The sequence below is a fragment of the Stegodyphus dumicola genome, chromosome 1 (genome assembly GCF_044657685.1).
Source record: "Stegodyphus dumicola isolate Sdum_Otavi_A_Nest chromosome 1, ASM4465768v1".
Classification (NCBI taxonomy): Eukaryota; Metazoa; Arthropoda; class Arachnida; order Araneae; family Eresidae; genus Stegodyphus; species Stegodyphus dumicola.
In genome coordinates, this window is record NC_140768.1 from 95112624 (window position 1) to 95130290 (window position 17667).

At 30.3% G+C, this 17667-nt stretch overlaps 1 protein-coding gene across 2 annotated transcripts in view; it reads right to left on the minus strand.

The window, feature by feature from the left end:
• Window positions 1-17667, minus strand: part of Bap60 (Brahma-associated protein 60) — a 155028-nt gene that overhangs the window by 103720 nt on the left and 33641 nt on the right. For both annotated transcript variants that reach the window (XM_085817875.1, XM_085817874.1), the window contains exon 3: window positions 7558-7790. In XM_085817875.1, coding sequence (XP_085674001.1) covers window positions 7558-7790 — 233 coding nt within the window. The remainder of the gene's footprint in view (window positions 1-7557; window positions 7791-17667) is intronic.

The following is a 17667-nucleotide window of genomic DNA, read 5'->3' on the forward strand; positions in this document are numbered from 1 at the left end:
GATATGATTTCTACAGGGAAATAAAATTTAAATAACCAAGAATGATACATATAAGTATTAAACAAAATACGCATAATTTATGAATGCAAAGATTTATATGTAGCATGCTTAGCAAGCTTAAGTTCTGATTTTGAGAATGTTTTTTATAACACAGTTCTTCATTTGCCTGCATATTTATTTTTTCAATCAAAACTGCTTCAAGAGTTTTAAGACCTAAATTTGGTCGAAATTCCGTCTGATTTTTTTTAACAATACAAAAAATTCTTTCGCAAGCTGCATTTGAATGAGGTATTATTAAGACAGCAAGCATTACAGAAGGCAATACTTTAAATTTAATACACCCATTCATATTTTTTAATTTGGCAATTTCTCCCCATGCTATATCAATACGCAAATCTACAATTTCTTTCAAATCATCTACTTGATACATGGAAAATTCAATTTCTACTTGATTAAGACATTTTTCATCAATAATGGATGGAAAAGTATTCATCAAGTAAAGAACAGATGAAAATGAGACTTCAGTTCTCAAGTTGATGTCAGCAACTTCAGCATGTTTTAGAAATGGATCACTCAGTGGAAATTTATCAATTATATATGAACATGCAGTTACAAAAAAAGCTCGCACAGAATTGAAAAATGATTTCACTTCACTTTCATTCAACTTGGCATTTTTAAAATATAGTCTTGTTTCCGCACCAATCACTAAATTTTCATTTTCTTTTTGTTTACTATACTTCTGAAATGGAATAGACGTTAGAGTAACATCTTCATTTTCTTTAGAAATTACTGATGGTTTTACGAATCTAACAAATAAATTCATTAAAAGTTCAAAAAGTTCTCTTCTCAATTTATGTATATAAGGAGCTTTTGTTGCAAATTAATATTTACTGTTATAAACAAAGGCAAAGTATTTTTCAAAAATAACAAGTACAATTTGGTGGTCGGTGACTGTAAAATTTTTTTAATGTTTTGCAATCTCTTTCCTTCATTCTCACTGTTATCTGGTTTATCTCCAAAAAAATTTATCACAGCATCCCACTGTTCCAAAATCCTTGTTATAGATTCTAAAAGAGACAACCATCTCGTACTGCAATATTTCAAAATTTTATGAGATTTTGCATTCTGTCCCAAAATTTGTTGAGCAACTTTGAAGCTATGCTTCCGTTTCGAACTTTTCTCCAAGTAAAAATATATATCTATTATCAACATTTCAATTTCTGAGCCAATTAATTTTTCAGTAGCTTTTTTTGCAGCTATATGCAAGAGGTGGCACGGACAACCTCGGGTGATTATACTTGGTTGATGCATTTTGATAAATGATGCTACACCTTTAAACTTTCCAATCATATTACTAGCATTATCTGAAGAAAATGATAAGCAATTTTTCCATTCTAAACCTTTGTTTTTAAAGTTTTCATTTATACAATTAAAAATACCTTCTCCTGTATTATTCGTGCATTCTAAAATAGAAATCAATGAAGTAATTATCACTCCCTTTTCTTTACTGTAGTATGTTATAACCAATGGGTACAGTTTGTTATCATTGTTATCATTACTCCCATCAGTACTTAGAGAAAACGATGTACTGCACACTGATTTTATAATATCAGCAACAGTATTTTCTGCAAGCGTTTTCACAATAGCAGCAGTTTTGGTATGACCGCAGCTAAATTTTTTTGCTATGGCAGAATCCGGAAGCTCTCGCCGTAAACTACACAATGCAGCCGAATGCAGCCTAAACACACATCAGCGAGGAACCTGGGAGACAGACAATTGGGTGGAACTATTGATAAGTCGTTAACGGTTGGAGTTACTGATCTACGATTGGCTAATTCTTCAAAACTAGGAACGCACTCAACACGTGATATATGATAACATGAGTATTCAGCCAATCATCGGATGAATTAGTTGGTTCCGTTTTGCGTACTGGTTCTCCTGCTCTTGTTTCTGTAAAATTCGTAGTTTTTTCCATACTTTTTGTAGCTCGTAGTTTTTCATGAATTTCCGTAGAAACTACGGAGAATCCGTAGTAGTTGGAGTTTATGGATATTACATAAGAACCTAACATTTTACATACTACTTGCACTTATAGTCTACTATGATCTGATTTTCTAAGTTAATTCTGGAGACAATGATAAAATTTTAGGGATATCAGCATAGAAACAAAAAGAGAAATGTGACTTTATAGTGCGATTAGAATATTAAAGCAACACGTCTTTAATGATAATCTAGATCTGAGAAGCACAGATGAAATGTGTCATACCTAAACAAAGTATTGCAGTTTAAGATGAAGCATAAAAAACTGCAATATGAATATTTCAGATTTCTATCTAATACTTCAAAGAAGAGTTTATGATTAAAAATATTTATAAAATCAAAAGACATCAAACATTATTAAAATTAATAAAAATTACTTTAAAATTAATTGGGAATGCTAAATGGTGGGTTTTCTCATAAATTAAATTCACACACACATTTTTGAATTTATTTAATATGAAAAACAATCATTCAAGATGTAGGTGAATGTTTTTTCCGCACTAGATAGGTTGTACATGCTTTTAACAAGAATTTATTGCAAGTGAAGTGGCAATAATTTTTACTTTCCCAGAATACTAAATTTATATAGTATAAACCAGTTGTCTCATACTGGCAGCTTGTGAAGACATTTTTGTATCAAATTTGTTGCAAATATGGTGTTTGGAACCATATTTGCAACCTAATATATAAAGTTATTGGAAGTCCAAGTTTGTATTATGTTTATTTCCACTAAAAATGAACATGAATAACGCACCAGAAAATCTATAAATGCAGCTAATTAATTTACAGTGTGACATAAATTTTATTCAAAGATTTGAAGATACAGAGTTTATTAATTTTCTTTCATACTCATCAGCAAATAAATCAGTTTCAAATTTTTACACTAATAAGTCTCATTTGGGAATAAATATATTTGTGTAGTATTTATGTAAGAATATTATTTCTTTCACAGGTGAAAATTAATACGAAAAAAACCTGATGATCAATGAGAATCTAGAATCCATGATAATTTCTAGAAATTTCTCTCGAAAGTTACAAGCGTTATCAGAATCGAAATGCTATCAAGTATAAGAAATTTATGATCATTTAAATTACAAACATAAGTGTTTTTACTTATGCATCAATGAAAAATTTAATAAATAAAAGAAACAGATTCAGTTGTCATTATTTATTCTTAATTTTTATCCCACTTAGTAAATTTTCTCAGAAAGCTTAAAGTTTTTATAATTTATTTATACATATTTTTAATTGAAGTAATTTATTTAATGATTAAATAAGCATGTTGTAAGGTACATTTTAATTTTATAACAGTATCTTAATTTCAAAGTGCTTTCCTATCGATTCTTGTTTCCACTTAAAGTCTCACATGTATTCCAGATTTATGTAAACATCCGATTTGGGGCAGAAGTGGGCATATCTATCAGTGATCTAGGGATGAGTGCAGCAGCCCAGTTAGACTTAAATGGTTCTTCCATTTCACGCTCTTTCTTTCCGAGTGCTGCACAACAGAAATTTTTGTCTGCGCGTTATACATTTTAAGCTGATACACGATGAAATTTTAAAATTATAGAATTAAATTAAAATCAAACATCAGATTGTGACATTTCAAAGAAAAAATCATTAAAAGAACTGTAATAGTAAACTATTTGTCTTAATACAATTCATCATCAGTTTATAAATATTTTAAAAGATAATATTAATATAATAATAATATTTAATAGATAACAATTAAATTAATAATAATTTATATATGCATCTTAGTTAATTTTTAATATTTTCAAACACTGACTAAAAAACTTTTATCTGTTAAATATTCCTTAATAAATTACATTTATTAATATAATCAAATTATCTATAAACAAAATAAAACAATTTAATGAGAAGAGGTTGCATAAAAATAATTTTAGTTTTAATTATACATGCCATACCTTTTTCCACCTTTACATTTTTGGCTGCGTAATTGGGATGGTCAGTCTTCCTAATTGCTCACCAGTGGCCGAGCAGTAAAGTCGCAGAACACTGGTAGTTCAGTCCGAGGTTTGAATCCATGGGTGTTTTCATGCTTTTTCCCATGTGTAATGTGTATACGAGCCAGTTTCCCTTAGAAAGTCCTCACGAAGGCATCTCTCCCCTTAGACAGATAGCCCTCGAGGCTTTGCCATAATTACATAACATAACCTAACCAGTCTTCCTAATTGTGATTCTTCATCATAAATTTTAATCACGTCATAACACTAATCTCTTAAAATCGCCGAGGAAAGGTTTATTTCTAGAGCTTTCTGAAACATTAGAACTCATCATAAAAATGAAGATTTGAAAGTAAAAGAAGGTCAGTAACAGCGATGCTCAATGATTGTAAGAAAAAGCACTAAATGACACCCGACCTCGAGAGGAAAAAATACTCCCGTTTTTCACTCACACCCTGCGATACTTCTTAAACAATATGAAGTAAACTCCAATGATGGAACACAGCAATAACTTTTATTTTACACTAAAAAAATGGTGACATACAAGCAAGAGAAGAAAAGGTATAAAAACTTACTTTAAAAAAAAATAATTACATGCTTCGTGCGAGAAAATGCATGTGACTCTCGAGCCTGTATTTCAATATTGACAGTAACCTGTACATTATTACTCATCTATTTCAAATGCACGAGGGATTAATAACGATATTAAAGCTGTTACAACTGCTACGACCTCCAAGAGGGAAAAATACCCATGCTTTTCACACACCATCCTTCATTTAAACTGACGCACCTTGACTCTCAGCCAAACTGCTCTCGCTAGTGTGGTTAGACAGTACATATCAGAATGAGTTTTTAGAATCACACTGAATGCAAATGAGAGAGAGAGAGAGAGAGCTAGAAATTCTGAGTAGCATGTGTTTGCCTTTGGGCTAAATCTCTATTGAAGCTGTTACACTCGTCCCTATTACTATGTGCCTTTTGATATTCGTGAGATAGTTTAAATTCATGGCCAACTACATTAGATACTCATGTTAGTTTCAGCTAAGTCTCCTTTAGTTAGTTATAATTTAGATCTTATTTCTTATTCTGAGTTTAAACCTAAGAAAGAGGCCAACTGTTCATCTCATTTTGAGTGAAATAAAGGGTATTTTAACCCTTCTTGAAGTCTGCGCTTTAGTTATTTGAACTCAGCGATTAAGCTGCTAAATAGTTCACTAGGTTCCTTGATGTTTACTTTAGACAAAAAGAGTGAGGAACCCTACAACGTTAGAATTATTTACAAGAAATATCAGTCAAAGAATGAATTATTTACAAGAAATATCAGTCAAAGAATCTAACATTTTACTGTCAATATTTTTGAATAAGAAAGTGTAATCAACAAAAATGTCTTACAAGTACCAAACTTTACATTTGAGAGAGAAAACAATTATAAATTTGAATTTTTTCCTTTTATAGTATTATTATTATTGTTTATGCATGGTTTGATGTACATGTAGTAAACAAAAAATAATATTTACTTTAAAATGTTCTGTTAATGAAATTTTTCATTTTATTTGGGGGGGGGGGAAGAGAGAGAGAGAGAAAAGAAAAAAAAAAAAACCTGCCTGTCAGCTGTTTTCAGATTGTGCATTCAACCTGCATGAAATCTGAGACTGAATACCACTGTGAAAAATAATAACGCCACAGACACCTACCCCAAAATATGACAAAGCAGAATGATTTTGTATAGCATAGTAGTGCAATTTCAAGATGATTTCAAAGTGACAAACATGATTTACAGGCAGGGAAAAAGGATTTTATACTTTTTGTAATACTGATAGAGTTTAATATTTTGTAATATTAATAGAGAAAACTGATCACAAGTCATTTTATAATGCATTACTATCTTAGTTGCAACATGATTTTTATATAAAATACACTAAATTAAAATTCAGAATAATAAACTTATTGTTTTGACACACGTCCAAGAAAAGAAGAAAAACCTACAAATCAATATAATGCATGAAAAATTAATAACAAAAAATCACTGAATCAAAATATATATATGCTACATACACTGAAAATCCCCCCAACACAAAATTAGAATTTTTATATATAGTTTTCACTAGGATATGAGTGTCTTAGCCCTTTTTTAAAAATTGTCAGATAAATTTTAGATACTTTCTGATTATCTATCTGCATCCTCAATTTTTAATAGTAAGAAGAATTGCCATGTTATGGGCATATTTTTTAATATTACATGTGACAACAGCTAACCCACTCATGCATGTGCTACACAGGTGCTTGAGTACACACATATTCACACATTTTATAGTTAACTCTAATTTTGCTGAAAGTATACATTGACTGTTACGATAGAAATATCAGCCATATAGATCTTTGATTTTCCTCAAAAAATTTCTTGTTTCTTATGCTTTTTTCATTACTCTTTATAAATAAAGTTAAGCAAGTTGGATACTTCACAAATGTGCAAATAATCAGAAAGTATAAAGTTCTACCATAATTATATTTAAGGAGGTAATCTAAATTAAAATAAATAAATAAATAAAATGAAGAGTTTTGGATATTACAAGGAAACTTGGCCCAGCTTTGCAACTCCCCCTCCCTTTTTCTGTTAATGGGTTCCAGTCGGAATTATGTAAGAAAGCATCTAATGTGGTACTCTATCTATCTCTATATGTGTGTGTGTGTATTTGTGACGAGTTAACTATATAATGATATCATTGTGAATGCTAGAAGAATAAACATCAATGCAGTAAGTTTTAATCTTAGGTTTTTCAGTTTCTTTTTGTTCAGTGTTGGCTTTATTTTGAAGGAAAAGAATGAAACTACTGTAAAGTTGTGATGCAGTAAATGGTGATACACAATTGAATGAAGTGAATCGTGAATACACAAATAAAACTTCCGAAAACAAATGGTGAAATACTCAAAGCATTTCCCACAGCCATGCAGACTGCTACCTAATGAAGTACATGTGACATTAATTGCATGAGAAGCGCAAACGGCAATGTGAAATGAAATTGCCATTTTTATGCCTCCTGTGTAATCTGAAATTAATCTAATAAAACCTATTTTGCACTTTTACATATTTTAAAAGAAATTATTCTGGACTGTTGACATTAAGTGCTGCCCTATTAACAGGGAAAAAAAAAAAAAAAAAACCTGCATAATTCCCCCCTCCCAATACTGTTAACAAATAATTCCTGCAACATGATATATATATCATGTCAATACTTTCCACTCATTACTTAATTACAATAGCTTACTACATTAATGGATGTAATTACTGATAAATTTATACAAATATGTATTTAATAAAGAAGCATATTTCAGATAAAATATGAACTGAATTAATTATACCTTTACCCCAATGCCTTTGAACAAAAAATTGATTTTCTTGTATCCAGTCAAAGTTTTTACTTTTAATTTCATTATATGGATCTCAGCCTCTCTGTAGAATTTTTAACAACAGATGGATATTTATGCCCTGAATCTTTAAACACATAAAGCAAACTAATTTTCATATATGTTTTGCTCATAGCAATTTTACCTTTTAGATGATGGAGGTCCTTGAGATCTACTGTCTGAGCGATCTGGTGCAGGTCTTTTACGTGATTCCATACCCATTGAAGGCATTGGTCCTTGAGGAGTACGCCCTCCTGCAGCATATGTATTAGCTGGTGGGCCCATTCCCTGCCCAACACGACCATGCATGCCTTGTGGTGGTGGAGCAGGTGCACCTTGCATAGGACCAGAAGGATAACCCGCTCGTTGAGGTTGAGGCTATAAATTAAAAAAAAAAAAAAAAAAAGTTTTAATACCATATATTTGGTACTGAATATATTAACAAACTCTATTTGTTTTATTAAAAAAATAGCTTATTAAAAAAAGTAGCAATGTACAAAGCTACTGTTAAAAAAGTAGCTTTGTACATTGCTAACATATTCAAATATTATATATAATATTGAACAAACTGCTCAAGTTAATACTGATAATCACTTGGTAATGAATGAATTTCAATACTTAAAGAGTTTACCATCTCTTAAAAAATAATTAATACTAAATATCTATTTTTTGCAATAAAATTTTATTTATCTATATGGGGCAATGAGAATCAAATGCCAAAGGAAGAAAAAAGTAGAAAGAGAAAAATCTTTTTCCAGTTACATAACTAAATATTTCTTTCTCCTTTCTTAGTTTTAAGACCAATTTATTGCTTGTTCTACTTCATCAGATTTTCAAAAGTGAGATTTGGATATTTTGAGTTATTCACAAACGTAAAAATTACGTAAGAATGAAAAATAATTAAGTATAAAGATAAAAGATTTTTAAAGAAGCTGAGCTAAGCCCTGTTTTGGAATTAAGTTTCATCTAATAAGAATGCTTGTACTGTTACCCTCCACTCTTCAAATCATTCGAAAAAATATAAAATTTTCACAAGAAACTTTTAAACAAACAAACAAAAAAACAACTTCAAAAGAAGGGAGGAATTTTTTGTTAAATTGTTTTAAAATATTTAAACTTTTTATTTTAAATTTTCTTCTAATTCATGTTACATACTATTAACACATTAATATAAATACCATTCCATATAGAATCATAAAATGTTCACCACATTTGCAAAATATATCATGCGAAACATATGCTTATGCTAACATTCCTCAGAAGAATTTCTTGTCATGCTCTCACAGGAAACATACTCTAATAACTGTGTAAAACCAGCATTTTTAATCTGGCATTATTTATAGGCACTATAAAGTTACTGAAATAATTCCGAGTCCAAATAATTCAAGATCACGTCTATTTTTTTTTAAATCAAAATCAGCTGTATATAATCATAAACACACTTCATCATTTATTCAACAATATATGACTGAAACAAGGATTTTACAATGAAGATTAAAAAAACAACCAACACTGTTATTTATAAAAAAAATCTGATAGAGACCCCACGACATCCTTATACAGTATATTGAATTACAGGTAACCCTCCTATAACACAGTAGATAGGTTCCTAGAAAATGACGTGTTGTGTGAAACTGCGTTGTACGAAACCCAGAGCCAGTAAAAAGGTTTACTTTTTGGTCCCATTCGGCAAAAAGACAATGAAGGTGCATAAACTGACTTAATCCACTATTCTGCTCAAATTTCAAATGTAAACAAATATGGCTGTTATGGTAAAAATAAATAAATAAAAAAGGCTTAGCTGCACTTAAACAACTTTTAAATTGCAGATAATTCTACAACTACTGCATGCAGATTAACTAAAGGAATAAAAACCTTAACCAGAAGATAAAAACAACATAATTCAATCAACTTTTAAAACAAAAAATGTACAATTTACAAACATGTAAGAATAAAGAAACTGAGCCAAGTAACAGAGCGGTAGAGAGATTTCTGAAAAATTCGTGTTTTGTGATTGGGTATTATATCTAGTATCTGAAGTTGAATAGAGTTGAAGTCATGGTGTTTAAAGTGTTCTAATTCTGCTGTATTGAGTTGTGATGGTGTACTTATTTTAATGCTATTTTTTTGTGCGTTGAATTTTTTGATTTGAGCTCTATGGTTATTTATTCGAAAGTTAAGATTGTTTTTAGTCTGTCCTATATATTTAATATGTCAAGTACCGCATGTAATCATGTAAATACAGTTAAATGTTTTTCATAGAAATTGTTTTTTGGGTTTACCTGTAGCAGGCATGGCGTTAAATTTTCAAGTTTGTCATCTAGTGGAATGACATTTAATGATTTCAATATGAGATAAACTAGCAAGATATAAAAGTAAGGAGGCTGCTAACCTTCAATACAGTAAAGTTTTTGTATAAGAACTTTAAAACTTAAAAAAGAATGGAGATAATATATAAAGTGGGTACATTAGGTAAGAGATAAATAGCGCTAATAGCTGCTATTTAGTATATCAAATGTTGTATGATCTTAAATCCCAGCTGATTGCAACCAAAATACAAGGTGCACATCTACATGTTATAGCAATCCTGCAAACAAAATTTCAATGCTCTGAGGCTACTCGCTTTTTAGTTATGCGAAATACGTACATACATACATCATGAAAAAATCTCTTCTGAATCCATTTTAAATCAATTTTATAATCCGCTTAAGGGGAAATGACCTTTATTCTCATTGAAATATGATACCCTGAATTTTTCGTCATTACAGTACTTCATTTCCTTTGTACAAGGAAGAAATAAGAGGGTATTATAATAAAGTTCCTTACAGAGGTGTATGCGCATATGTCAACGTGGCGCATGCCAGAAAGTTGTTAGTTTTGAGGTCCGGTTATAGATCATTCCGAATTACGGGTGTCCGAATTAACGACTTTTGACTGTATTATGAATGGTTTTAATTTTGCTTATTGGCTGCTGATTTATGAAATTCTTTGGGTGTCACTATTTTTGAAAATGGCTCTTGTCTTTGGTGACTTAGCTTGGCAAAAAATTAGTCACCGACAGTTGGTGACACTCCAGTTTTTTTGCTTACAATCTTGTTTACAAAATTTTCGCTGATAAAATCATAAATTTTAAATGCTTATCTTCTTCATCTCTCTCTCTTTTTCCTTCCTTGTACAAAGTAAAAAGGAAGTATTGCAACTGCGAAATGTTTCAAGCATCATATTTCAATGCAAATATCCATTTTTATCGCTATCAAATGCAATTTAACGATATTTTTGCGTGACATTTGTACGTAAGGACAGAATAAAGAACTCTTCCCCCCCCAAAAAAAATTATAAAACTAATTTGAAATGAATTCTGAAGAGAATACGTACTGAAGAGAATTACATCTGAAGAGAATACGTACTGTGATTACGTATGTATCTCGCATAACTCAAAAACGAGTAGCATCAGAACAGTGAAATTTTGTATACACAACTGCTATAACATGTAAATGTGCACCTCTTATTTTGGTTGCAATTGGCTGAACCAAAAGTATATATATACACTCTGTTACTCGGCTTCTTTATACTTATATGTTTGTAAATTGTGCATTTTTTGCTTTAAAAATGATCGAATTATGTTGTTCCTATCTTCTGGTTAAGGTTTTTATGCCTTTAGTAGGAAATCTGCAAGCAATATTTGTAGAATTAATCAACCATTTAAAAGCTGTTAAAGTGCGGTTAAGCCTAATTTTTAAATAACATGGTGGACATGTTTGTTTACATTTGAAGCAGCAGATTAGTAGATTTGTTGCTAATCTAGAGAGACTAAGCTTCGTAACAACAAAGATAACACCTTCATTTATTATTGCGAATTAAATCATACTTAATCCTTTTTGGAATTTTTTCAAGAAAATAAGTGTTTAAGATTTGTTCATAATTTTTAATATAGATATTTTGAGTTTTTATGTATTTTTGCCTTCTCGCGAAGTGAGAACTGAATTAATTGAATGAGAAATACTGAATTGTCTGTGAAAAAACTGTTTCTTTCTCTCTCTCTCTTTTTTTTTTTTTTGTTTGTTCAATTTCTTTTATACATTGTTTTAGATTTATTATAATATTTGACTAGAACATGCGGCAACGGTTACATAATTCTTTACATGATATAAATTTTGCGCATTCTGAGTTATAAGATCAATTACCATGCCAGTAAACTCTTATCGTCATGCACGTTTTAGGCTTTATTCTCACTGAGCCAGCAAAACTACACTTTTGTGTAATAGTTTCGGCAATATGTTATAAGTTATATAATGAATGAAATGTAACACTGTTAAGGGAACTTAGCATAGCGTCAGGGTGTCACTATGGTAAACAAATATAGTGAATTTTAAAGAGTGGATTATTCTACTGTGGTTTATGCGATATTGACAAAGTAGATTTAATTCAATCTAATAAGTTTAAATGAAATGCATGAAAAAATGCATAAATTTAATATTCCTTACAAGGAAGTCATATGGTGTACACATCAGATTTTTTCATATGATTTAGTAAAATGTATTGAATGCTATTAGCGAATGAAAAATGTTGATGTTTATATACCTTCTAATTTACATATTTTCCCTTTGTCCATTTTCAACAAATAAACACTGTCACCAAATAGTCCAGTTTAGTGCAAATAATGGATAAGCATTACATCACAACACACTCGTTCACTCAGGTTTCATGCAACAATGATACTCACTAAGCCTGTTCAGCTTTTAAAGAGAAGGTTGAAATTTTATTTTAATTTCTGTTCTACTCTTGCAATAAAAAAAAGGGGGACCAATCTTCTACAAAAAGCTAGAGGCAGTGGAATATTTACAAAGTTATGAGATTAGTTGTACTACTGTACACATGCAAAACATTGAATGAATTTACAGTTCACAAAATGGTGGAATAAAGCACTCAGTAGAACATCATATATACTTGTATTTAAAAAAACTTATATATTTGCCAAGTTCACAAAGAAGCTGAGAAATTCACTGCTTTTTTTAAATGCCATTAAGGAAAGTTTAGCTGCTCAGATTATTAATACTAGTTTTAATTAATCTGTTTCCAAATTATCTCAAAGCTTTTATCGAAGTTTCTTTTTGCTGTATCTGTAAGTTGTACCTATTGATTTTCTAATTAAATAAAGATCAATATGGTCCTTCAAACTTCCATCAAATTTGTCAATACAAGTTTGGCAAGATCTCCACCAAATTTTAAGTTGACAAAAAACACACAAATAACAGATTAATTTGTAACTTTTCATAAATATTTCCTCATTGCAAATCTATTACTTATTTAAAGAATTATTTTGATTATAAGCATATGTATATGCTTATAATACAGGGGAAAAAATACAGCGTATAATACAGGAATCTGTAACATTTTTATACATGATAAATATGTTTTGAATGTTAAGTCTATGAATGAACTGATAGCCCATCTCTTCATACATGTGTAAAAATAAAAAATATACAGGTAAAACTCTTAATTTGCAATAGCCTCTTAAGTTTTATTTTTAAATTTAGCTATTTTCTTCTTCTATTCAAAAAGTAATAATCTGCTTATAACAAATCTTTTTCAAGCGGTCCCCTTTAAAAAATTTTACTCATTTTTATAAAACACATATGACGCATATACTTCCTTAGTGGCAAAAGCAAAAATAAAGCATTTTACCATTAATGATAAATTTGCAAACCAAAATTTTTCAGCAATGAACAGAAATAAAGCAGATCATAACTCTGCAATTCTTAAACTAATATCAATATCATAATTTTCACAGTATGTACTATTAAACATGAAGTCAAATATTTTTTTCAAGAATGCTGTTAATTTGCGAAATCTGTGCTTATATTGCTTTATTATAATTTAGTCTATGAGTAATGCCTCAAAAAAAGATGTGTCAAATTGAAAAATATCTTCAGCATCAACATCACTATCATCATCTATAAAAGTGAAATTTTCACCTCAGGTATACAGAAAGAAATATATGATGCATGTATTTATATATTTATACATTACATATTCAGGGGGGGACATTCTTGTTGGCAAAGCTCTAAAAGTGTGTATATTTTTAAGGAAGTAGTTGGGTAACCCACACTAGCTGTCAGCCACTAGTTTATCATGCTGCATTCCAGTGGTCAGGCTTTTGTTTGAAAGGGTGTTGACATTGCTAATGTCATGTCATAAAAACAAGTTTGGTTTGGTGTACTGATATGGATTTGCAAAATAAACAACAACCTAATTGGCCAAACATGTCTGCAAAAATGACAATGTTTGTTTTTTGGAACTCCAATTCAAGGTGACTGTTGCATCCAATTTAGTGATACCACCAAGAAACTCAATATCTCAGGGAACAATGTGCTAAATATTGTTCATGTGCAGCAGGGCTACCAGAAGGATGCCAAGGACAACAATTTACTCTATCCCTGCATCAGTGCTTTGGTGGAATAGGTAAGCATGGTGACTATACTGAAAAGCAATGTTTTATTACTGTGATCAAGTACTATCAGTGCCTTATAATCTGCTTGTGAAACAATACTTGCCTCTAAGTCAGCTTGTCAGTCAGCAGATCTTTTAAAAAAAGAAGGAAAAAATTCAAAAAGGATTCAGATTTTAATGTCATGCCACAAAACTCTTACTGAGCTTGCAATTTACCAATTTGCTCGGACCCACTCTAACACAACTTTTTTTATCGATTATTAAAAATGGTTTTCTTCAGACTTATGCCCCAGAAAATTCAATAGTAAAATCACAAAATTCTTAAAAACAGTATATTTTTAGAATTCCTGATGATTATTATGTGTTGCTGTAATATTTTTCTATTTTTTCAGTTTATAATATCAATGTTAAGTTTTCTTAACAAGAAAATCTGCACAACATTTTTTGGTTTTTTTTTTAGAATACTGGATATGTGTGCTGTGAATTCATTTATATTGTTCCAGTCATATCCTGATGCCACAAAACTGAAAAGAAAAAAAAAATTACACTTTTATTAGCAAACCAACTTATCAAACCATATCTGAATCTTTAGACAGAATGAAATTAAGGGAATGGATTTATCAAATTAGGAAGAAAAATTAGAAAAAAGAAAAACATGTGATCTGTGCCCACTTTGTAAGAATAGAAAAAGAGCACACAAATGCTTGGAATGCGAGGAACAAGTGTGCCTTCAGTGCTCTCAAAAGATGTGTTTCGACTGTGTGTCATCTTATGATTCATCCTTGTAAACAAAGGTATACTAATCTATTAATAATTTATAATTAAATTCATTGTTGTAGAATTACGGTTTAATTGACAGTAAACTTAATAAAGTCATATTTTCATGCATATTTAATAAAATCTTTCTTCTTTAAAAGCTTTGTTCCTTAAAATGAAGAAAACAGTCATTTTTTATATGAATTAAACTGCGTAAAATTAAATGATTTATGTTTAAAATATATTGATTTAAATGAATTAGAATTCCATAAATATGCATAAAGTATCCATACGATTCCTTAAAAATGCATAAAAATATATACTTTTATGCATTTCTTAAAAGTGGTCAGTGAAACCGCTCGCAGTAATTATGCGGAAAAAACTGTCATAACAGTCAAAGATTAACATGTCACAGTTTAAAATACATGTAACTTATGACATTGATTCTTAAACAATATTCAGATAACTGTACATTAAAAGTTACAAAACATTGACATTTTAACAATATTAAGATAACTACACATTAAAAGATACACCACTCAACAAACTATTTAAAGCCTTTCCAGACATTCTGGCTAATTTATATCAATTTCCTTCTCTTTAAGCATCTTCTTCTAACTCCCACTAGTTTCTGAGTGTCCAACTTGTCAATCACTTGGCTATGTACCTATGAGGTTTTACTTGATCGAATAAAAGTTAAATAGTCCCAAACCCTTGACAGACGTGAAGCAAATTATCGCTATGTCTGAAAGTAACTACAAAGTCAGATAAAGGTTTAGATAAACCTCTTATTTAAAAAGACCTTAACATAAAGGCATGTGTTCTTATTCTAGCAAAACTGACTACAGCTTATGGTGATCCGATTAAACAAGAACAGTTAAATTCAAACTAAAAATGTGGACTAGTAGTCAAAGACTACACAATTTAATTTTAATCTAAGCTGGTTCACTAACAGGTCCTAACAAACTCGTAAGTCGTCAAAATGTAGTTATCGCATAACATATTCAAATATAACATTTATATTGTTAACATATTATTTATAAATATAACATTATTCAAGCAGCGATAACGCAACAACAAATAATGACAAATTACCAGAGTTGGTAGGAACTACAGCAGTGTGTAAGTGGAGGCCAGAAACAAGTTCTGTCTTACAACCCCAAATCCTTAATTTAAAAACTATCTAAGTGATTTTCATTCTGGCGAGAAACAAAAAATTATAGCAAAGGTTGAAATTATAAACAACTGCTTAATTTACATAATAATAATTCTACATAGCTTTGAAGAATAATTTTCTTTCTCTTTACGTATCCGGTTTCTTTCTTCAATATATTTCATCTTCATTTAAAAATTTTTGGATTTAATTAAAGATTTCTGTTATTCTAAAAAACTAAATACATTTAGAATGTATAGGAAAAGGTGCCAATTTTATTTCTTTAGTAATAATATGAACATCCAGAATAAATATGAAATGATATACGGTAAGGGACAGTTAGAGAGCCAGTGTAGCAGAATTTTAGAATCTAGTGACACACTGAGCATCAAAATCTAGAAACGGCAATATTTCAGAATTTAGGAAGGCACTGAAAAGCAGAATTTAGGATCCACAGAGATTGCGTCAGGTGGGAAAATGCATAGTGCCAGCCCTATGTATGATGCACAGGGCCATAGCTAGGTTTAATAGCACCCTGGAATAACTGACGATTTTGCACCCCCTTCTGTATGCCAAGAATGAAAAATATTTCATTCTAAAATTTTGTAACATCAGTTTGGCACCCCATGGATGCTGCACGCTTTGCCTCACCCTAGCTATGCCACTGATGATGCACTGAGACATACAAGATGAATCTTTTAAATTGTCAGTTTTCAATTTCTTTAATAATAGAAAAATTCCTTTCTGTAAATGCCTGTCCACGTGATAAGATTAGAAGCATTTTTGATATATTCCATGCTTTGTGTCTAGTGAAAAGTAGAGAAAACAAAGGGAAGACAAACATGTTGAGAAAAAGACTTCTAGTAACAGAAGCAAAACATTATGCTTTCATTGTTCTTCCAAACATTCTCCAAAAAGTTATCACAAACTTTCTGCAAAATACATTTATTACATGTTAATATCATGAAGACATTTTTCTGGAATCTTCTAGATTCATGAGTCTATAAATCTTGCCTTTAAATTCTTCTAAACTTTCCAAGTTGCAATGTCTAAAATCCTACATAACCCCTACCAATTCTGTAACAGCAAAAAGCCAGAAATATGTTGAAAAAAAATCAAAGAAAAGTGTAAAATTAATATCATAGAGAAAACTGATGCATATTGAGACAATTACATGGGAAAAACTATTTACCATGAAAAAATTAAAACAAAGGCATTTTTAGTTAATTACATAGCTATTTTACTTTTGCTAAGACTGCCAAGCAATTTCATAATTAGCATTGGGAATAGTTACTGAATGTATAATTTTTAATGCATAACTTCTGCAACTAGCCTTTAAATATTGCAACTTCATAACAACAGAAATAGTTTGACTTTCACGTTAACTTGAAATATATATATATCTTTAAATGTTAACCATTCTTCAGTATTTCCTGAGAAAGTTGAAGCACAGGCAATATGAGATCACTATGAGATTTGAGCACAGGCAATATGAGATTTAATATGAGCACAGGCAATAGAGGAAGCACAGGCAATATGAGATCCTTCCCATTATCCCATGAATTTGAAACATTGCCTTCACAGTACAAAGTGATGGAATCACTGTCCAACTACACTCGACAGTCAAGGATGCTCAGAGTATCTAGAATAATGCTTAGTTCTCAAATGTAAGAGCACGGCACAGATTCAGTAACAAATAATTAAACCAGAACTAAGTTTGAATTTAATTATATAAATTTTAAAATTATTTTTGCTTGTAATGAACTAATCACTTCTCAAGATCACATTTAATTTGTGCAAAATAAAAGCTGAAAAGGAAATGCTTGCTATGCAATACTCTGTTTTCACAAGAAATTTACAAACAGTTTGTAAATGCAAGAAACATGTTTAAAACAA